Source organism: Pieris napi, chromosome 22 (genome assembly GCF_905475465.1).
Source record: "Pieris napi chromosome 22, ilPieNapi1.2, whole genome shotgun sequence".
NCBI lineage: Eukaryota > Metazoa > Arthropoda > Insecta > Lepidoptera > Pieridae > Pieris > Pieris napi.
Genome location: NC_062255.1, coordinates 6577528 through 6602164, shown reverse-complemented (window position 1 = coordinate 6602164; position 24637 = coordinate 6577528). Strand labels below are relative to the sequence as shown.

General features: G+C 34.5%; 1 protein-coding gene across 1 annotated transcript in view; it reads left to right on the top strand.

The window, feature by feature from the left end:
- LOC125060852 (probable G-protein coupled receptor CG31760) overlaps positions 1-24637 on the top strand; it is a 51303-nt gene that overhangs the window by 10926 nt on the left and 15740 nt on the right. The window contains exons 2-3 of the mRNA XM_047665959.1: positions 10559-10672; positions 19208-19391. Of these exons, the coding sequence (XP_047521915.1) occupies positions 10580-10672; positions 19208-19391 (277 nt within the window). The 5' untranslated portion in view covers positions 10559-10579. The remainder of the gene's footprint in view (positions 1-10558; positions 10673-19207; positions 19392-24637) is intronic.

Genomic DNA, 24637 nt, shown 5'->3' with positions numbered 1-24637 from the left:
ATGTTTTTTTTCACCGCGAATATTAATGCGCATATAGAAAGAAGTCTGTGAACAGTGGAGGATCGAACCTACAACCTCAGGGACTCGACCTCTAACAATATCTTCACCTAATCTTCCCTACCTAACAACCTCCTTATTTAATGAAATTGATACTGGACGTCAAGATCTAAAAATATACTCAATGCGTGTTCGCTATACAAAGTTTTATGATTCTTTATTCAAAATCTCAAAATTATTATCAAACGCATTATTTTTCTAAATTAATTAAAAGATTAAAGTTTAAACTTAGCGATTAAATAATGAAATATTGTTTCTTTTAAATTGAGTATTTATTATCAAGGCGTGGTTTATTACGACCTCATTCAGAAATGAAATTTAAAAAGGCCTCTAGCTCTACAATCAATACGAGCTCAGTTGACGACAAAATGAACGTACAGCCTCCCAGCAAGTGTTACACTACATCATGAATAATTCTAAACCGTACTCAGAATCGTTCATTACTAGCTAAGGGTTACTTAAGCTATTTAGATTTAAATAATTTAACCATGGAAGCTAAGCTATTAAATCAGTCGTTAACTAATTAGGTATTCATATTCGTAGCTATGTGCACTCTCATAAATATATTATACTAGTGGACCCGACAGACGTTGTCCTGCATGATATTTCAAGCAAAGTATGAAAGTACCGACTGCAGCGCCATCTGGCGGGCTGATTTGTGAATCTAAACCATTCCCAGATCCCCTTGTACACACACAAAAAATTTCATCAAAATCGGTCCAGTCGTTTGAGAGAAGTTCAGTGACATACACACTCACAGAAGAATTATATATATAAAGATGTAATGATCAATGGTGTGTGAAGCTATTTATTGTCCATTGTATGGTCTTACTGAAAGTGTTGCTAGTGACAGCAACTTAAACTTGAATTTGACCGAATTATAATATTTTTTTACCTCCTCTAGGGTCTACGGATAAAGTAAATCTTTCTGGCAAAGGGGCAGGTAACTCACCTTATATTAAGTTATAACGCCATCCTTGGACAGTTACACTGCCATGGCTCGCAAGTGCGTTGCAGGCCTTTTAACAAGTGTAACGCTATTAAGAACCCTAAGTCGAATTGGTTCGGGAACTAATAATACTCGTGAACTAATCTATGAACGGCAATACGACATCATTAAGGCTTAAATAAGGTACTACTTAGGTATAAAGCGGGCTGTGATATGTATCAACCTAACAATAATATAATAACGATAGTGCATAGTGAAAATCAATCGCTTGATAGTTGGATTAGCTCTGAGCGAATGGGTTCGCTCAAAATCGCTCCCATCCAATATGCATGTTACGATATTGTATGCACTAATATTTTAAATATTAAGCCGCTTTGTGAGGCAGGAGAATGTCTATTAAACGATTTTACGGTATAATCAGTTTATTACTCTTTGTATGAAGTTATTGAACAATATTTATTTATAGGGCGTTTTGGATGACAATAATATGCTTTGAAAAGCTATTGCATATAGGAAATACATCTAATATATAAAATTCTCGTCTCACAATGTTCGTTCCCATACTCCTCCGAAACGGCTTAGCCGATTCTTATGAAATTTTCTATGCATATTCAGTAAGTCTGAGAATCGGACAACATCTATTTTTCATCCCCCTAAATGTTAAGGGTGGTACCCCTAAATTTTATTTTTAGACAAAACTTTTTGATTTATTTTTTTATGATAACATAAAAATACATACAATTTTCTTTTGCGAACTAGCGAACTGTGGAATCGGCTCCCGGGGGGGGTCTTCCCTCAGAGATACGACCTCCAAATTTTTAAAAAACGAGCCTACTCCTCCCTCAAAGGCCGGCAACGCACCCACTAAAATGGGTGTCTATGGGCTGCGTGGACTGCCCTTTTTGGTCGTCCCGCAAGCTCGTTTGCCCCCCTATTATATAAAAAAAAAATAAAAAAAAACTCTTAATTGTCACCCCTCTACGATCATCCTCTATTTTTTATTATAGTTGATAGTTATTTTTATAGAACAGAATATTATACGTATGGCAGAACGACGATTGCCGGGTCAGCTAGTATTACATAAGTTCTTACATTATAAGCCAGTTCTTGGACTTGGCGTACTTCAATTTAATGTGAATAGAAACTCAATTTTCGAGAATGAGCGTAGTATGCACATATTACTGAGCTAGTAAAACCTTACATTCGGATTCTGAGATTAAATATTGAGGAAAAATTCATTAAGTTTGGCATTAGCAAAAAAAATAAAAAATCAGTGGCGCTACAAACTTTCTAGGCCTGGTCCTCAGATTTCTGTATCTGTTTCATAGTCAATCTAATAGGCAAGTAGGTTGTCAGCCTCCTGTGCCTGACACATGCTGTCAACTTTTTCTGTCTAAGACCTACAACGCACTAGCGGCTGGCCGCAATGCGGTGTGCCGCTGCGGCGGGCCGCACATCGATTATTATATGAAACCGCACGATAACAACGCACTGACTTGCGGTCAACCGTCAACCGCTCCGGTTGATCTGGAGCTCCGGCGAGCCGCACCGGTTGAATGATGCGGCGCGCCGCGTCCCCTCCACGCACTCGGCGCGGTTAGCCGTCCTACCTACGTCATCACATATAATTATTTAACAAATGTAAACAAAATATTGTAAACCTATTTTAAAAGAGTAAAAAATAAAAAAATAAAATATGTTTATTATGGAACATAAGATACATGTATCACTTATTCCACGTCATTAAATTTGAATTTGTAATATTTCAAGAAGCACTGACGAGTGACGATTGCGGCAGACCGCAATAGGACCGCAATAGGGACGGTTAGCCGGAATACGGCAGGCCGCTACGGCGGACCGTATATACCGCGGCCCGCCGCAGCGGCACACCGCATTGCGGCCAGCCGCTAGTGCGTTGTAGGCCTAAGGCAAGCCTCCTCACGATATTTTCCTTCACCGCTAGAGTGAATATTAAATGCGCACATAGAAAGAAAGTCCATTGGCGCGTAGCCGGGGATCGAACCTATGACCTCAGTGATCGAGTCGCACGTTGAAGCCACTAGGACAACACTGCTCTTAGCATGTACAAAGCCTGATCAAAATTTAGCTAAGCATGAGTTGCTTTCTAGCATTTGACGAAACACTCATTTTTAAAAATATAACAGGAAACAAATATGATTATTTAAAGAGCTTTTAATTATTGACAGGTTTTTACTATAATACACCTTCATTACGTAACAGTACTATCAATAATTAATAAAAAGGCTATAAATAACTTTTAAAAATGTATAATGAATACTTCTGAATAAAATCTTTTTAAAACGGGGATAACCTTTTTATGTACAGCTTTTAAGCTCCTACTTCCTATTGCGTTACGAAACAATGTACGCAGATGATTAGGGGCGATTTTCTGAAGCTTACAGTGATCCCACTTACGTAATTAACCTATATTGTGATGCACTACGGAATATGTTACACAATTAACTCTCGTCGTTTAAATAAAAAATAAATCAGTGGCGCTACAAACTTTTTAGGTCTGGCCCTCAGATTTCTGTATCTGTTTCATGATCATTTGTCAATCTAATAGGCAAGTAGGTGATAATCATCAATATAAAATAAAAATTATCAAAGAAAAAAAATACTGCATAAATTAATTTTGCACGAATTGCTTTAATTATCAGTATAAAAGTACTATCATTTATGTGGTAGAATACAATATTTATTTATTGCGCTATCGTACACAATCATGACAACTTATATTACATTAAATACGCCGCGCCAGCTGTCTACTCTCCATCCGTCTTACGAAACCTACACAAACAATTAAAATTAGTATTAAATAATTCAATAAGAAAATTCTCAATTTTTTAAGTTAAGTAAATCGTTAATAATTAAGCTTTAGACGTTTCGCAAAATTAAACCTTGATGTATTGACTTAAGGTCCAATTCCACATGCATGAATGTATCTGAGGAAAGAGACAAATGAATTAAAACCGTAACTATATAGTACGAAAGTTCATAATCCTTTAAAAAAACATCCGTCTTACGAATTTGTCCTGACGCGAGTTTAAAATTTTTGTTTAGAGTAATTAGAATTTCCAGTTTATGCTATCTTTTGGGCTTAAGAGGGACTCACGTGAGCCTTGTTTCCGTTTTCGATATTTCAGCATATTCGTTGAACTAAATGAAATCATACATATTTTCTCCTTCCTGTCTAGGCCCAAATCATTGCAAACTGTGCTTTTATATTTCGCATTGATATAGATTTTCTGTAATTTAAAAACAGTGTTACTGTCTCTTTATGCTCTGTCGTATCGTAAAACAAGCAGTTTTCTTTAAGACTTGTCAACCTCGTAAATACATCGTAAAACGACGCAAATTGGCTTCACTACGCCCCTAACTCACGAGACCTATTCGCACCTTTCCAACGCTCAATCTAATAATGCAATCGTATTTTTCGTGCTTACCTGTAGCTAGAACGTCAAAACTGTTTGAACTTTGTCTGTGATCTGTTTTCTTTTTTAAAATAGTGCAAGTGATTAAGTCGATTAGTAATATGCCCTCTATTAACAGAAGATCGTGTCTTAACTTTATAATCAAATACAACGTATATATGATAATAAGTAGGTACTCGAGATGTTTGAAAGTCATAACATTTCCCTTCTCTAATTAATTTCTAAAATTTTCCTGTTCTATTCCGTAAGCCGGAAGCTACATGTATTGCAAATATTCAAAGACGGCCATTAATCGATTCTCCTCCAACTTTGCACTAGCTTACAAGATTACTTGCCGATGATCGATTATGTCGTAGATGTTATAAAAATCCCATGAATATTAGTAACTGACTCTTGTTTTTGTATATAAGTTTAGAGGAGAATAAAAACACATTACTGATCAAAATTATCAAAAGTTACGTCTTTTGATCTTAAGTTTTAGCAACGTTGGATATAATAATGTTTAAAAATATATAAGAAAAGTGTGTTTTATTACTCTTTAATGTTAATATTCTACGGTTTCGATATTTGTAAATATGTGAGGAACATGTATACTAACTTTTTTAGTATAGTAGTTTATTCTAAGAGTACATTGTCTTCACATATAATTATTTAACAAATGTAACAAAATATTGTAAACCTATTTTAAAAGAGTAAGTGTGGAGTTTCTTGCCCATTCTTCTCCACACGAAACTACCTTTTGGAAGGGGCAACTGGAATTAAACTATTTTTTTTTGACATTTAAAAGTGTCATTTTAGGTGGTCTAATTGAAATAAATGATTTGACTTGACTTGTGTAATTTTTTTCTCCGAGAAATAATTTCTTACTCCGCTGGTTCTGTGACCCAAAAAGTGTCTTAGCCTCTGAAACGAGAATTTTCCAGCGATCCCTGTCCTATGGGATCTTTCCTGGCATTCAGCTGTCATCGCCCGAACCTAGACAATGCCCTCAAGACGCCTATTGTTTTGTTGTTTGTATCTACTGCAAACAGGCAAACCTTGACGCAGAAAGTCCGTTAGATATAAAATTGTTGCATTGATCGACGTTGCAGTTGGATGGAAGTAAGGTTTATTGCAAATTCCACGCTCGTTTTGCATTTCCCTTCGCTTTCCCAACTATGAGACCGCGACACTTCATCCAAACGTACATGTCAATTGATTTACTCTAACTGGATTTATGAAGAGGCCGTAGGTGAATGTTGTACTCTTTAAGTTAAAATTACTTTTGTGCAAATGTTTTTTTCCACCAGTTAAGTTTCTTTATATAAATAAGAAAAAGAGATATGTTTCTTGATTCATGTTAGATGAAGAAGCCTTTAGTACAACTTCCACATAAAAATATTATATATATAATTATGTATTAAATAATTGAGTCACACTACTCGTACTTGTGTGTGCTCGCTTATGACTGAAGTGATAGTCAAAGCATTTTAAAATTATTTAATCAATTAGCCTCTAAAATTTTTAATATTAGCGTGTTCAATCAATTCAAATGGCATTAAATATACATATTAGAATGAGCTGTTGGCGACGCGTATCTCGTTCGTATATTATATTAAGTTTCTCATGTTAATAAAAATACATTTTTTGTAATGAGAAATAAAGTTCTTTAAACATTAAAATACGACGACAGCTGATTAACATACGTATGTTAACATAATCACATATTCTTCGAATAATTTTAAGTGTAGATTGACAAGAACATATTTTTAATCTCCAGTAATGCACACAAGCCTGACGCGGCTATATCATTCAATATCATGTGAGCCCAGCCCTAATTTATTCACCAGATTTCTATAGATTCAAACACTTCTGATATTTTGTCCTTAATATATTAACGCTTAGTACTAAAAGAATGCTACAACTGAAGACTGAAATCGTTAGAAATATGAAATAAACAAGCTCTTAAAGAACCAGGTCACTTTATTGTTGCAAATAAAAGAGTCGGCTTCAGGCATCCGTCTTTTTTGCCGCGAGCGTGAATGTCCCACTTTCATAGACAACATTGAAAAGACACTTTTCGTATAAACAATCACTATTTTCGGCTTAGATTTCTAAGACTTCCATTAGTACTCTGATTTATCTTAGATTTCATCGGGGAATTAAATGTGTCTATATAATCTTTATTGTTTGTTGTACACACAAATAAAAAATTATTTTATTATATATTGTATAAATGAACAATGTCATGATCTTATATTTATAATTATAATGACTATATACTAACAACTAAGTTGGTCACAAAAAAAGCGTAGAAACCTATAGACTGATATATACCCAATTGATATTATATAGATTATATACTTATGTTGAAACAAAGTATTTTAAACCATTTTAGACGTCTTAATTAATCGACTTTAATTGTAGTTATTACCAATTTAATGTTTGTCAAATTATGATAAGTTTCTATAACGCCAGAAATACGAAAAAACGAAAGACCCATAATAAATCATTGCATTTGATTTTGACTGGACAAACAGACGTAATAACAATCGAAATGCCGTTGTTGTACCTCTCTACTCTTGCAGCGCTACATAAAGCATATATAACATTTAAAAACAAAAAACTAGGTTAGGTTTTCACCTCAATATAAGCCTAAAATGAATAAATTCCCAATAATCCTAAATGGATTACCCCAGAAAATCTCTTTTCTAAAAAAGGCAATTTATGTTAAAACGGTTATGAACAAGTGATCTACTATGAAATAAATCTTCTAACGAATACTGTTTTGAATTTCAAACTAATCACTGAATGTAAAATTTCAATTGTAAGTAATATCGTTCAAGTTCCGCATACTCTTATCGGAATGTCTAAACAAAGTTAAAATCAAGTTATTAAATTGCACATTAACCGTACTGTTGAAGTTTGAATAGCGTTTGAAGCGGTTCCAACGAACTTTGATAAAGGCTTATAGATATGTTTGCCGGGAGCTAATATGAACTGACGGTCTGATAAGCGAATATACGGGTCAAATTAAAAATGCCAAAGATAGTGACATTTTGGGGTTCTAGTATATTATTTCAACAGATGAATTTAATAGTATTAATATAATAGATTCAGGAATATGTTTACTCAATTCCTATGGGTGATTAGGGATGAATTCGTGACTATAAATAATGATCTAATACATACAAACGTATATAAGCCATGGCAGCATCCTTTTTTTAAAATATATCATATCATATAAACAACACTCACATTGCCAGAAGGCTCCTTTCTGGCCTTTTAAAAACTGATACGCTCATTTCTTGAAGGAAACTAAGCTGAATGGGTTCGGAAATACTTCAGTGGACAGCTGGTTCCATAATATAGTGGTGGTGGAGCAAAAACTGCCTTAAAAACGCTCGGTGATGGAACAACGGACGTCGAGGTGATACGACTGGAATTTCGTATTCTGCCTCAACGTCCCTAATTATATTTTATAGAAATCAGCCTTCTGTCTGCCTATCATCGATTTTTGATCATCATCGGTATCCTCACGATGTTTGACTTCACCATAGGAACATGTGCGCACATAGAAAGGACTTTCTATGTGCGCACGCTGTGGTACACACGACCTCATGGTCTCACATAACAACTCGAACAAACACTGCTCATGGTAACTTAAGTCGTTTAAGTTTTGTCTGTATATTTTAGAATATACCTTTGTGTTAGAAGACATCAAAAAGACACGTTGATAACAGTACTTCTGATTATATGCAATCCTGCGGGTTAGAAAGGGACGCATTTGAATACGACGCATTAAGGTAATTGAAGTAAAACCTCTTCAGTTAAAAGGTTCTATATTTGTCTGTGTGTGTTCAGGCTTTGTCAAAGTTGCTTCGGGTTTATATTGTATAATAATGTTATAGTATTTATTCGTATTGAATTCTCCTGCAAGACGGACTGGCTGTTTTGGGATTAGTAAACTCATTCAGAGAATTCACTAAAGTAACAAGTAACAAAAAGATAAGATTATAACCAAAATTTTAAATAAAAATAAATAGGTATAGTGTAAGTAAGTGCAAGAAAGATGTAGATACTATAAATTAAATAAATAATATCTTGTTAGTCGACCGTCTGGTTATAGTTGATGACTTCATATTGGTAATTTCTTTAAGCAGTATTGTATGACATAAGAAAGGGCGTGACCAGTATTAATTGCACCAGCGAGTTTTATATTGAACAAATTATATCGGTGTACATTCATTGTTTTAACATAATTGTCTTAGCTGAGATAGATTTCTATGCGCAATTAATAAATGGTGAAAACAATGTAAGTTGGCATATCTAGACCCAAAAATCGACACGTTAGGCACAGAAAGTTGATAAATAAAGAAGAAAATATCATTGAAATAAATGTGTCTGCACTAAGGTACCCCATAAAGGGTTATTATCGCCACTGGACTATTGTTATAAATATAATGAAACAAGCTATTCGTACATGATACATCTCTGAATCGCCGAACATAAATTAAGAATTACGACGAAAGCCTTAGAGATATTATTTTTATAGTTTACTTGAAGAGCCAATGTTTTTTACAAACTAGACGACAGCTATAAGGCTACAATAAAAAAACAGAAACATTATAAGTCCCGATTAAAATAACAATTTTAAATTTTTTTGTTGCTGGAAAACTCAAGATTTAAATTGGAATCGCTATTCAAGTTATGGGGTTAAGCTGCTGTTCCGGGGTTTACGTAAACTTCGTTTATTCAGGCATAAACTAGATTAAACTGTTGCATTCAATATTAACGTTTTCGCTGAACATTTTCCTTGACATAAACGAGCGAGTTAATAAATATAATTTTAAAAATCCGTTTGTGTAAACATTGGCTTAAATTGGACTGAAATGAATTCTAGAAAAATGTATGTACTCGTATTTGAGCAACTGTTGGAATATTGTATGGTGTGTGCCGTTCGGAGTAGTTGCATTTTATGAAAGAATTCAGGTTCAGCTGATACATATGCTTTATGTGTCTTAGAAATATATATGTATGATTAGAAATTGCGATAAAAAATTATAACACTCTCATGGTGACAAATTTATGGATGGATTACAATGTTTGACCATATAAGTATACGTGTGTGTGCTTTGAACTCCAAATTCGAAGATCACCTTTCTAGAGGGCTTGCACCCTTATTTGGTATTAATTCATAAAGGCTCCGAGGGCTCGCACGACCAGTTCTGTTCGTCCCTTCTTATCTGCCAACGATTGAAACACCCCGCTATATTTATAAACTATTATCATGGCGATTTTCATAAAAAAGCAAACAGACTTTTATAGCCAAATCTAATGTGGTATGTGTTATATATCTTATACAAGATGGGCGACCATTTTAAATTTCAAAACTACAATAACAGTTTTCAAAAGGAACTTGAACGTCTATCTTCAGTGAATGTAACCTTAGATAACGTAAACTACTTTGTAACTTGAGTCTAAAGTAAATTATGTCCGCTTCTTTGAACATCAATTATAGGTATAACGAGGGTTATTTTTTAGTTCTATGTATCTTAATCTATCTTAATATATGAAAGCGTGGTTTCATAATTCCTAATTTATATCGTTTCACAGTAATTAAGGCGAAATGTAAAATTCCTTAATCCCAGTTAAGTGTATACTTTGAAACGTCGACATTTATGAATCACTGTCTTCGTATATTAAAGTTGCGAAGAAACTTGGCACGTACAAATATCGGAATTTCGAAGACATCTTCAGATTAAAGTTTTCAGTGAATCGATACAAGTGTTTGCAGATATGAATTTCTTTTACTATTATATTTGTAATACTGTTTGTGATGTAAAATCGCATGTATTTCATATTCTTACTAGCTGACCCGACAAACGTTTGTCTACCTAAACAGTGATGCCTATCAGGATCGGATTCCTCAAGAACTGGTGGCTTTGGTGTAGTCAAAAATCTATAAACTATAAATACAATCTATAAAGAACGGGGAGCACATCAGCCTATCGAAAACTGGTCTGTGGATTACATAAAAAGATAGTTCGTAACTGACATTCATGACTGAATCGACTCCAATAGCTTTCATTATTACAATTAAATTACATTGTTCCAGCGTTTCGAATGTTACGGGGAGATGAGAGGGCCAGGGCGCGTGAGCAGTGCCCTTCTGCTGCCCATCGCTCTATTGTCGCTGCCAGCGAACGCGTACAACGCCACAGCATACAAGGTAAAGACATAAAGAGGATATCAATAATGAAAGATTTATAGTGGTAGGGGAGCCCAAGAGGGGATTTCAGGATTTACTAAAGCGCGGCAGATTAATATATAGGGGGATACCTTGTACCCGGTTAAGTACCTCCACAAAATATGAGGCCCATATATAAGGCCGCCCGTGAAGGAGACAGGATCAGATTAGTAAAAAAAAATTGACCATCAGAAATTCCCGAGCACGTCAGATTAAGGTAGGGTGAGTTAATTACATCCTAAAAAGTGTATATTCCACTAATCTGACAATTTGAGAGTGACGGAAAAAAAGGGGAGGGCAACAAAGTTGTAAAAAAAAACGTCATCTCGACATTCTCGAGCGTAGCTAATTTTTTTTTTTTGAAGGAAATAATTCAAGAATAATGAAAAATATATAATCTGACGATTTCCGCAAGCCGAAATAACAAAAATTCGTCGATAAAGTTATTTGCGTGCAGCTGCGTGATGCCTACATTTCCTTAAACCGATCGGAATCTACTAAACGGCGTTCTAAATATTTCCCTCAAAATTACATTTCCTGTGAATTTGAACCGATTCAGACCGATAGATTTTGAGAAATTTTGAAAAATCTTAAAAAAATAAGATTTTTTTTTTTTTAAGTGGTTTCTTTATCGATCAACTTCAAAAACTAATCCGCCTTTGAGCTTAAAAAACCACGTCGATTGCCACCAAGCTGGTCAAAAGCGGTTGATTCGTTCGAGAGATATCGTGAACGAAAGAAACCCGAAAAAGTGTTTTTTCGGGATTACTCCGAAATTTGTGGTTCGATCAATTAAATTACTTATGAGGATGATAAAACTGCGTCGAATGCCGCCAATCGCGTGAAAATTGCTTGATCCATTCAAAAGTTATTGCGGTTTGAAAATTCCAAAAATAGTGTTCTATGAAACTTCTATTAGACTTTCGAGCTGGGAGAGCTCAAATGCATAGAAAAGTTATTTCTTTGAACTCAGCGAGCTCAAAATATCAATTTTAAGCGCCCAGGAATGGAATTAGCGGGAATTTGCAGGGATGGCCCTTTAGGTGAACCGTTTTTCTAATTTTTTTTTGTCAGATCAGGCGAATCCCTCTAGATAATCGTCAGATTATGAGACAGTACGTTTAGAACATAAAGATGAACCACATATATCTTAATCTGACGCGCTTGAGCATTTCAAAATTGCGATTTTTTTTTTGCAAATTATGAAAATGGCCGTGGGTTTGCGTCCCATCGAAATCGTCAGATTATTGAATGAGAGCTTTTTTTTGGTGCACTTAACACTCCCTTAGAAAATCTGACGCGCTCGATAATTTTTATTTTTTTTTCATTTTCAACCCTTAAATACAACCAGCCGCATCATGCAAACGATCAGATTAACATACGTACATTATTAAAAATACGTAGGGCATTGATGCTATCAATATCTGACGCGCTCGAGGATGTCCATGCAACAGTTTTTTTTTTACATATTTAACAATCTATAGCCGCTTCCCCCACCGATGAAAAGGTATATATCATATAACATTTTTTTCTTCTTATTATCTAAGCTTTGCATCTCAATAGGTCTCTACGACGCTCGAGTAAATCCCCATTTAGCATCGTGGGCTCCCCTACCATAGAATATTCAACGCTATTCATAAACTTCATCGGTTGTTTTATGAAGTTCTCTTTTTAAATATTTTATTCAATATAATTTTAACATATAGTAATAAAAAAAATAAAAGCCATTTTAGCCTATCAAGAAAAGGAAAAATGTGTCGATTTTCACCTTACAAAAATTACTGAGCTGATTTTGATGACATACGCATCAAAACATAGATGATATCATAGGTATATTCCAAAAAATCATGATCATTTCGATATTACTTTTAGTTTCCGAGAACACAGTGGACATACATACACACTTACAATGTTAAGTACACGTACTTCACAGCCTAAAGAGATCATAGTACTTAAATATTATCTAACATCATCACATACAGTCAGATAATCTAATATATAAAATCCTCGTGTCGCGGTGTTTGTAGTTAATTTCCTCCGAAACGGCTTGACCGATTTTTATTTTTATTAATTTTGTGTGCATGTTGGGTATGTCTGAGAATCGGACAACATCTATTTTTCATCCCCCTAAATGTTAGGGTAGTCCACCCCTAAATATTTATTTTTTATTTTGAGATATTTTTTTCTGTTTTTATTTTTTTATGATACAACATTAAAAAATACATACAACCCCTAACTTTCACCCCTCTACGATCAACCCCTATTTTTTATTATGAATGATATACATGGCAAAACGATGTTTACCTGGTCAGCTAGTAAAATATAAAATCTCTCACAAAAAGTGTACAAATATTTAGAATTTGCGTCTAAAATGTTTACGTCTGTTGCTTAACACAGCCCGCTCAAAAATCCCGTTTCATCATTATGCCATTCCCTCGGGAGCTATAATAGTGAGTTAACAGATTCTTAGTCGACCGCAAAACCGCCGTAATAGAATAAACTGGATTCCATTTATTTCAACGCTTCAGGCTTCAAGGGGTTTGAATTAAGTTCCTTTGCCAACGATTAACAAAAAAAAGAGTGTGTGTACTTATGTATACGCGTTAGAAGTTATACTTCTTTGGCATATGGAAAAAAATAACTAAAATGCAGTCGTGATTAACGATAAATATTAAAATTAATCAATAAAATTATTATTTGTAAATACTATCACCGTCGTATATGAAATTGATTTAATAATAACATCAAAATAATATTTATTTATTCACACTGTTTAATTGTGTTGTTACGAATCACGTGTTCTAAGTATAAAAATACTAGAATATACAACTTGAACATAGTTATTATCGATTTCAATGCCACCTAGAACTAACTTCATTCTGTTAATTTTGTGTAACGGTGCGCGCGCATCGTAAAATTTCACTCTCATCAATTTTTCTTGATGCGCCTAAAGAAGTATAACTTCAAAAAATGATTTATAAAATGCATATTCTTCCTTTGATTCAGAATAGATTGCAATAAATCTTTTGATCGAAAACAGAAAGTCTTCAATTGACATCGCTGTGACGAACTTGGATAAGCTTTTTTTTTCATTTTTCATACTTTTGCCGTAAGACTCGAGCTGCTGGGAAGTTCTTTCAAAGAGATTAACGAACCTAGGGTTCATAAAGAGTTTTGAGGTCAATATTCATGTAACCTCGTTGTTACGCAAAAGGAAAACTTTATGCAGCTGACTCAGTACGCTAACAGCAAGAAAAAATCTCAAACGTTGTTTACTAAGGCTACAATTATATTATTTCCATCTAATTCTTAAGAATTTCGAAAGTTAATATATATAAATAATAAATAAAAATATCATATTATGTATCAAAATTCATGTCGATTTCTATTGCTTTTTATGGGACGAAAACGAGCACGCTTATAACACCGTTCATACACACCTGCAACGCCGAGGGCTAATGAGTGTGTTGCCGACCTTTTCTTGAAGAATACTATTTTCGATAGGACTCAGGGACCTCTATTTCAGGCGCTTTCCCGGCAGCTTGTTCCACAAGAGGTGGTGCGCGGGAGAAAGTGCCTTAAAAAGAACTGTGTTGTGGAACACTAAGCGTCGAGATAGAGGGGATGAAACTGTTAATAATTAATGCTAAAGTAAAAAATAGTACAATAGTCGGTGAGCCCACGATGCTAAATAGGGATTTACTCGAGCGTAATAGAGACCTATGTCGAGATGACTTTTTTACATCTTTGCAGCCCTCCCCTTTCTTTACGTTACTTGCAAATTGTCCGATAAGTGAAATATACACTTCTTAGCATGTAACTAACTTAGCCAACCTTAATCTGATGCGCTCGAGAAAGTCTGATCATTAATTTTTTTTTACTAATCTGATCCTTTACCCTTCACGGGCGGCCGCTATATGGAGCTCATATTTGGTAGAGATACTTAACCAGGTATAAGGTATCTCCCTGTATATTAATCTGCCACGCTGGTGTAAATCCCGAAATCCCCTCTTGGGCTCCCCAGCTACAATCAATGCTACTATGAATAGATTGAAAGAATATATATATATATTATATATACTAGCTGGCCTGGCGAACATCGTACCGCCTAACAGTCGATTCTTTATTTGTTTAAAATACTTATTCTGCTATTCGGGACACCGGTCTAGCTAGTAAGATAAAAAAAGAAAATTGATAAGACAACAAATACATTATGTCAAAAAATAAAAATTTACCTTCCCGGAACTGGAGGGGTTCCGGGAAGGTAACACTTGAACTTTATGCTATGGTATTAAAGTTCAAATTCACTTTTAAGTATTATTACGAATATTTTGTATGGGAATATAGAAAAGTGTTGTTTTTAGACTGATTCACTCAATTTTATTTTAATTTTTCTCCGTAAGAACCATCTTCGTACTACAAGGTATATATTATAAAAAAAAATCAGACAAATCGGTCAAACCGTTTTCATGTTATGTCGTGACAACGGAAAACGGGTTTCATTTATATATATAAAGATATATATATATAATATATGGATAATCGAACCTAGGCATCACATCAAGTAGCCAAAAATTTCCATGAGATAATCTTTAGAAATGGCAGGTTTCAATACAAACGTTCGCCTTTTAGAAAAGGTACAAAAACTCTAAAAATGTGGGCGTTTACAACTTCCAATATTTCCAGAACACAATAGTTTTTCATAATAGAAAGTATGGAAAATCTTTGCAAGATTTCTTTCAAAATTTACCGAAATATAGTTGGCTTCGTATAATGAACCTGTATTTACGGATTTTCCATCTATGAATGATAGTTTGGCATTCGGACGGAATTTCGATATTCCTCCCACGCGTTTAATGCTCCGAATGTCGCTACGTGAATAAAATGTACTTTGAAATACAAAATTGAAATTTTCTCTTTGTTCAAGTACATAAATAAGCACATGGACATCTAAAAATGTAAACTATCACATCTTCAAAGCTTTAGAAGGAGAATTCGGGACATAAATTAAAATTCAAGATAAATATGAAGGTATTTTCAACTATAATAAATTTAATTTTTATGTCATTAAAATAAAACAATCTTTTTCAGTGTTTTAAAATTGGCATTTTATTTAGAAGTAAATTTATTTTAACTTAGTAAACTAGTTTTTACATTAACACTGATTGAAGTATTATTCCAGTATTTCTGAAACAAAAGCCGTTGCTTTACCATTTTTTTCTAGTTTAACGATTTCAACGAAACATCAATTTGTCCCACATGTTCGTGGAATTAGATTTAAAGTAATTGTTTTAAGGGTATGTATGTATGTTCACGAAGTTCTTTGAAATTAAAAGTCATATCCAGATGGTCCTTTTCAATTAAAATCGTTTATATGTGTTACGTTATCAAAAGGCTCTTCATCCCTCCAGTAGTTTTTGATAAAAAAAAAAAAAAAATGTTTATTATGGAACATAAGATACATGTATCACTTATTCCACGTCATTAAATTTGAAGGCATCCCTACTCATCGGCAAAGAAGACAGAGGGTGTAGGCCGAGAGAAAAAGCCGGCGTAAAAAACTCTCGGTACTCTTTTAAAACAGCAAATCATCAAACAACACTTATTTAAAACAAATATCGCAAATTAATTAGAAGTAGCCTGTCTAGCACTAGTCCCAGGCCCTTTTATCAACTAGATAATCGTTGACTTTATAGTAAGCCTTTTTACACAGCTTTTCTTTAATACATTTCTTAAATTTATTGAAAGGCAGTGATAAAAGAGCCTCTGGGATTTTATTAAAGAAGAGTATCCCTTTCCCCAAAAAAGAATTACTAACTTTAGATAGTCTAGTACGGGGAAATTGCAGCCAGCGTTTGTTCCGTGTATTAACATTGTGCGTATGTTCTATTCTAGTAAACTTATCACTATTTTTGTATACATACATAATATTTTCATAAATATATTGCGAGGGAAAGGTAAGTATATTAATTTCCTTGAATTTATCTCTAAGAGTTTCCCTACATTTTAAATTATTATAGATTGCACGAATAGCCCTCTTCTGCAGGATGAAAATAGTTTCGACATCAGCAGCATGACCCCATAATAATAAGCCATAAGTCATTAAGCTATGAAAGTAACTAAAATAAACAAGTCTAGCTGTATCGACATCAGTTAGTGAGCGAATTTTTTTAAACGCGTAGGCTGCAGAACTAAGTCTCTTCGCCAATCCGTTAATATGAGGGGACCACTGAAGTTTTGAATCCATGGTGATTCCGAGAAATACAGTTGTATCATCCAGATTCAATTCCTCACCGTTTATAATTGGTCTAGTATCCATAACCCTTGCATTTTTTGCACAAAATTTAATGCATTTTGTCTTTTTTGCATTAAGTAGAAGGTTATTCATACTAAACCAATGGACAATCGAAGACAGAGCATTGTTCACATCGTCAAAATTTGTTATTTGTCGTTTGAAAATGATATTAACAATGTTTCTTTTTAATGTAATAGAAATGATAAGACATATATAAATTATTGATCGGGTGAAGCCGGTTACATATTTTATTAAAATTTATTCGTATCATATTTAAAATGTTCTAGTATTTTAGACTTTCACATTATATTTTATCTTTATGTTAGTATGTGCGCGTTTTGGCCATTACTGCCTTCCGGGCGTGACAACGAATTACTGTTAGATTGCGGTGAACCGTTATTCTTAAACCAGTGTTAAAAATTATCTTTACTAATACAAAGAGGCGATGTTTGTAAGATTTAGGTCTGTCCACCAAGGTTATTTATTAGTCTTTTTTAAATAAATTTGCTAAGTTTGAAGAAAGGCAGGAAAAACAAAAACTACAATAAAGTGTTCAATAGAGTGAATTACTGGGGTACCTTATATCACGGGCAGATCGTCTCTTCCATTTAAATTATGAGTATCTATGTAACCAATTGTCAAAACACGTGAACCTTAATAATTACGAGGAGGTTTTAGTTAAAAAACATGCCTTTAGGATTAGGCAGATTAAGAAATATAAGAAGCAGATATGTCGTATCTCGTGTTATCGTTGAGCATTATCTATTTCCGTTATGAAATTCCTCGTACAATATCGTCGATATTACAGTTAGAAACCTAATCAATTAGAACTGCATTATAGATATGCCACTGTCAGCTACATTGTACAATGTGCTTCTCATATTGCTTCAATGAACTGACGTCAATAATAATTAGCCAATAACTCAATAACGTAATACTGTATCAATTTGCGAATTAATTTAGGTGCTAAACCCAAAACTTATATTTTATTACCCACACTTTATAGATACTTTACGTTATGCTATAAATGTTAAAAGTAACGCTAAAATGATTCATTACACATTTCTCAATTAACTTCAGTTTCTAAAAATTCTGAATGCGGCTAAAGTCTACGTGATTCCAGGGCGCGATTGTACGTATATGATACTGTTAATATAATGTTCCTCAGGCCGATTAGGCCACGGCGGCTGATCTGACATTGTAGTGCTGTAGTACGCGCAAAAACATAAGTGCGCTATTCCATGACTCTTATAGTACGATGGGATGTCTGACAAGACTCGACTGCGAACAGATGTAAGAACGAAAAACTTTTCGTGCCAATTCAAGGCACGGGGATGTTCAAGCACTAATATCCTGACTTAGAACGTAACTTAGCTAAAACAAAACAGCGTCATCATATAGACTAGACAAAAAAACTGACAATAATTTGAAAACTGAAATATACTAGATTTTTAATGCATACAATATAAACGTTTTATGCAAAACACTCGCGTTTCTCTTAAGCGTGTGCCGTTTAAAATCTCATTATTATAATTTGTTAAAGGAGGTATCCATTTTGAATTCCTTTATCCCGAAAATTACATTATGCTATCACGGCGAGAACATTTAGATATTACCACCTGTGAAGATTTCGTTACGATGTATTATTGAATTTACTACGGTCATAAGTGTTTGCAGTCTAGACAGTGAGACTTAAAGTGATAATTATCAGAAAGCAACGTGAACTAGAATTCACGTTTAGTCCATGACTTTTAATATATGTATTAAATTTGTATGTGCACTAGCTTGACAAATTATACGTTAAGAAATATGACAAGTAATTTTCTGTTCTCTTTTATTCAATTTTTGAAGTTATACTTCATTAGGCGCGTTATGAAAAATTGATGAGAGTGAAATTTTACGATGCGCGCGCGGAAGATGCTACGGCATTGGACATAATTTAAAAACAACATTCGAATAATAATAGAATTTATGTTACACTTAATGTAACAGAATAATAATAAATTTTTATTTATTTAATTTTTCAAATGTAAACTGAACTTTATTGACTATAATGACTCTTTCCAGTCTTTCATTATTTAATTGTAATTAATTATTTGCATGCAATCAAAAACTATTTTTAATAATGCCAAAGAAGTATAACTTCTTACGCGCGTACATAAATACACGCACCCTTTTTTTTAAACAAATAACATGAAAAATATATCCAATATTTTACATAGGAGGAATTAGAATCATCGCTACGCCTCGTCCACGCTGTAGCGACGGGTGCTACGGGCGCTCTATGTGTGACACACCACTACGGACGGTTACGAGCGCCGTTACACGCTACGAGGTGGGACGCTACGAGAGCCCGGGCCGATCTCGCTGCGAATATCTTACAACAACTTGGCATGGAAACCGCTGGTAAAATGTTTAACTTATTAATTATAGGACCGACTATTGAGTCAAAATAAACACTTCCTATTTTGAGTGACATATATCCATTATTTTCATAATTCATTTTAAGACAGCTATACAAAAAATAATGGTAAACTTAGTAAATTCTTTAATTCAGCGTGTGTTAGAACTGAAAGATGCTATAAATGCTACAGGTGAAAATCTTTGAAAGCATGCTATAGATATATATTTAAAGGAGACGCCTTATTTAAGTTTCGTGCCAACAGATAATATATTAAAAATTAGGAGGAATTTGTGTCAATATCAAAGCGTCAATCACCATCACACCTATTATACCCAAACCAAATGATTTTTTTCCTTTTTTTGTTAACGTTCCGCCATATAAAGATAAATGTTGTCGGTGGATTTACAGGATTAAACTCAATGTTTTTAATGCGCAAAATATGGTTTTCATGCCTTCACAGCCGTACACTCGTACAATATAATAAAGTGAGAAAATTTATTCCATAATAAATTTTTTTAAAGAAGTGTAGGGACAAATTTTGACTTCAAGTACGTATTTAAATGTCTGTCTTGTGAACGAATGATATTATTATAGTGTTGTCCTGGGACCTTACAGCTTACTCTGTAATAGTAATACCGACGCGACTCCTAGAGTTTTTGTTCCTGCGCGGTCACATCAGCGCTACGCATACTGACAAAACTACATCAAACTTACAAAAGCGTCGTTATCGGTATCGCTTTTTGAAGTTACAAAGTTTGGATGCACGATGGTATATACTTTAAATTCAGTCAGTTTTTAGTAGCATTCATATTAAACAGTCCACTGACGTGATAGTTTCAGGTTTTTTCTAGTTTTAATTGTACCCCTTAGGCCGAGTATGATGTTTTGGCTTACATCTAGAATGAAACATTAAAAGGAAATAAATAGTTTAAATTTTGACTTATTCAACACTCCATCGGCATAAGCCGAAACTGGCTCAAATAAAAAAATACGATAATAATCCGATGTACATCGTACGTGCCTTCAAAGATACATAGCGGAAGCTCATTTTCATTTCCTGTTTATTGAACTTCCGCTTACAGCAATTTTCAGGCGACGTTCGGTTTTAAATATAGATGTATATGAGTATTTCAAAGCTATGCTGTTGGTTTATTGTATATACATCATGATAAAAAAATAAGTAAAAAAATAATTTAATCATATAGGTAACATAATGTACACTTATGACTCGTCAGTAAAGAATAACATATTAATGCTTCTAATTTAACATTTACTGCCAGTTATCAAATCAAGGGCGTAGAACGGAAGAGAAGAACTGCCAATAAACTCTGCGCCACTCTTTTAAATCGCCATTTTTTTTATACAAATTTTGTAAGGATCTGCAACCATTACACAATGTTTCACATGACATATCAAGGAATTAATAATAAAAACATGGATTTAAAAATAGAACAAAGACTTGTCCTCTATCAGCAGGAGGCATGGTGAAATAGGAGCACGCACTTACATTCTCGTGGGAACAACACGCAAACACATAGTCGAAATAACCAACATGACCGCATACACGAATTCAAGTACGACCAGTCACCACAAGTAGTACCCGTTCACGAGCATGACGCATAGACAGCCATCGGCCCCCTCGCCAAATTTTAGGGAGAGAGACAACCCGACGCATGGACGCCGCCACAAGCAATGACATTTAACCAAGCATGACGATCCTTGAAATGTGAACTTGGCTACATAAGAAAATAATAATAAAAGGTGTCTATAGTTTTTGATTAAAATAGATATCGATCTGCCATTGATATAAATTCAACATGACTTTAAAACCATAAACGTGAATATATCACATTATTTACACAACTCAATCCGGGAGTACTTACAGCAGTCGTTATAGACCACAAGCCCATGAACAAAAAATACCTGTGAAATGACCCAACGTGAATTACGCTTAGAAGGCTGTTACTATATCTGAAAATAGCTCTGAGCACTATGCCGTCATTTCTGAGCGGTACATGTGAGTACGTGAGTGAATGGACTTTCTCAGGTACAATAGGGGAATTTCGACTAATTATTAATGTACGGCTTTGTTATAAGTGTATAGATGATTAAAAATAAATGTCGAAAAACCTAGTGCCGTACAAAAGTGATGGTGCCGGAAGTCGGTGCAAATTTTTAATTCGACGACAGTTGCAGAAGCAATATAGGTCATTTATTACTGTACGGCATTTGTGTGACTCCTTTTGGACACATATACAGATACTTTACCCGTAAACGCCGTACATATTTCTAGCGGAGCGGTCGAAAGCCAAGGGTCGGAACCCTACCCCTACACCCATATACCCTAAGGTCATTGTAAAATGTACGGCAACATGTTCAAAATATTATTTAACACGGACAATAATGTTTTATAATTATGCCGTCCAAATATTATAGTTAATATTTGTGTAATTAAATATTTATCGAAATTTCAGGATTTACCAAGTTCTTACTGCTGCAAGATCAGAGAATAATGTACGGCAACTTGTTTTTTTACATAATGTTACTAAATATTACCGTTGTACCTAATAGCCGTTCATTATAAATTGTAACAAATAAAAATATTATGATACAAAATATATGAAATTTCCGAAATTTAGATGACTTTTCAAATGCTCCTAGAGTAATATGGGGAGTAATATTTTCAAAGATTATTGTTATTTTATATGTAACAAATATAAATAAACAAAAAAAACCAGATGCCGTACATTTTACTCCAGATTATTCTTTACAGCTGATAAAAACTTCGACGACGTTTGAGGTGTCCCTTAAGGTCATTAATAACTGTACATATCTGAGTATACTACCATAAGGCTGTAAAGTATATTTACAGCCTTATCGTACCAGCAGAGAGAGGTAAAGGAAAAATATTTTTAACAAAAATAAAAATATAATACAGGGCGTCCCAAAGTTATGAGACTTGAAGGGAAAGTACCTTAAATATCGCAGATAGGGTATTTTACTAAAAGAAGACTTTATGTTATTTTTAAAAGTTAGTAATTCTGCATTCAAAGATTTTTTAAAAACTACTTGCCTCGTCTGGAAATCGAACCGGCTTAAATTAAAAAAAAAACACCCCTACTTTTATGATGCCAATCGAAAGAATGGCCAAAACCTAATAACTTTTCTAAAGTAACAGACTCGTAGGGGATTTTTTTAGGCCGAATAAGATAGATAATGTTTTTAATTTGATTAAAAAGATATATTAGGTCCTTACATATGAAATTGGCGTTTTGTATGGGAGGAACAAAAAGTCGAATATTTTTAAATATAATATATTTAATTAATCAAAGTATGAACCATTGTTTTCTATGCCCTTTTGCCATCTCATAGGTAGTTCATTGATCCCTTTACTAAAAAAACAGTCGGACGGGAATCAATAAAATCTGTGAAGGCGATTTGGACTGCCCCATCGGAGTTAAATTTTTTCCCTTGCAAGAAGTTGTCCAAATTTCGAAAAAAAAATGGTAATCTGTTGGAGCAAGGTCCGGGGAATACGGAGGATGTCTTAGACATTCCAATTGAAGCTCTTCTAATTTGGTAGCCGTCTGTTGTGCAGTGTGTGGTCTAGCGTTGTCGTGAAGTAGCAGTGGCGTGGAGCGATTGACCAGCTTAGGTTGTTTAGCCGCTAGCTTTTCCATCATGGTTTGCAATTGCTGACAATAGACATCAGCCGTAATAGTCTGGCCAGATTTGAGAAAACTGCAATGAACAATACCGGCACTAGTCCACCAAACGCTTACAAGTAACTTTTTTGGGGTTAATTTTCGCTTGGGGCAGGATTTGGCTGGCTGGCCAGGATCCAACCATTGTGCTGAGCGCTTCCGATTATCGTAAAGAATCCATTTTTCATCACAGGTAATGATTCGGTTTAAAATACCTTCATTATTGTGCCGGTTCAGTAATGTAACGCAGCAGTCGACGCGCTTTTGCCGGTTTGCTTCAGTCAATTCGTGAGGTACCCATCTTTCAAGCTTTTTAATCTTCCCAATTTGCTTCAAGTGAATTAAAACAGTTTTATGACTAACACCGCAGTCTGCAGCTAACTCGGACGTGGTTTGCGATGGATCCGCTTCCACAATAGCCTTCAATACTTCATTATCAACTTGGGTCTCAGGCCGTCCACGGGGCTTGTTCTGCAGGTCGAAATTTCCAGAACGAAAACGTTGGAACCAAAAACGAACTGTGTTTTCTTTTGCAACATGACCGCCATACACATCATTCACCCTTCGAGTCGTTTCCGCAGCACTAGTGCCACGGCGGAACTCGTACTCGTAAATAATGCGATACTTTAAGTTTTCCATTTTGTAAAATGAGTGACGCAAACAGAAAAAAACAGAAGAAAAAAACAAATGAATGATGGTCATCGAATCACAAATACATGAGTAAATAGCTGTACAAATTTTGATTTGGAATTCTTAACCAAAGAGGAGATATTTGAGGTCAAAGTGGACAAAACGTAAAACGCCAATTTCATATGTAAGGACCTAATATTCACGCTGTTCCTTTCTTTTAAAATACTATGTTACTTAAGAAGAGTTATTAGTTTTTGGCCATTCTTTCGATTGGCATCATAAAAGTAGGGGTGTTTTTTTTACATTTAAGTCGGTTCGATTCCCAGACGAGGCAAGTAATTTTTAAAAAATCTTTGAATGCAGAATTAATAACTTTTAAAAATAACATAAAGTCTTCTTTTAGTAAAATACCCTATCTACGATATTTAAGGTACTTTCCCTTCATTTCCCATAACTTTGGGACGCCCTGTATTGGTAGGCGGTGGTAGCGGACTATCAAAAGTGTACGGCATTTATCTTTTATTGAAGATTGTCTAAAGTATTAATATCCTGTGTTATTGCCGTACAGATAAAAGTCACCGGAAAATGACTCTTTTCTGAGGAAAGTAATTTACCCCATACACCTATGTGTTCCACAAAAAATGTACGGCATGCTGGAAAATGTTATCTATTTGTGAAGTACTCTCAAGATCATTTAATTTTATGTTGTTTCATATCATCATCACCTATATGCTAATCAGACATATGTTGCGACCCTTGGCTTTCGACCGCTCCGCTGGGAATATGTACGGCGTTTACGGGTAAAGTATCTGTATATGTGTCCAAAAGGAATCACATAAATGCCGTACAGTAATAAATGACCTATATTGCTTCTGCAACTGTCGTCGAATTAAAAATTTGCACCGACTTCCGGC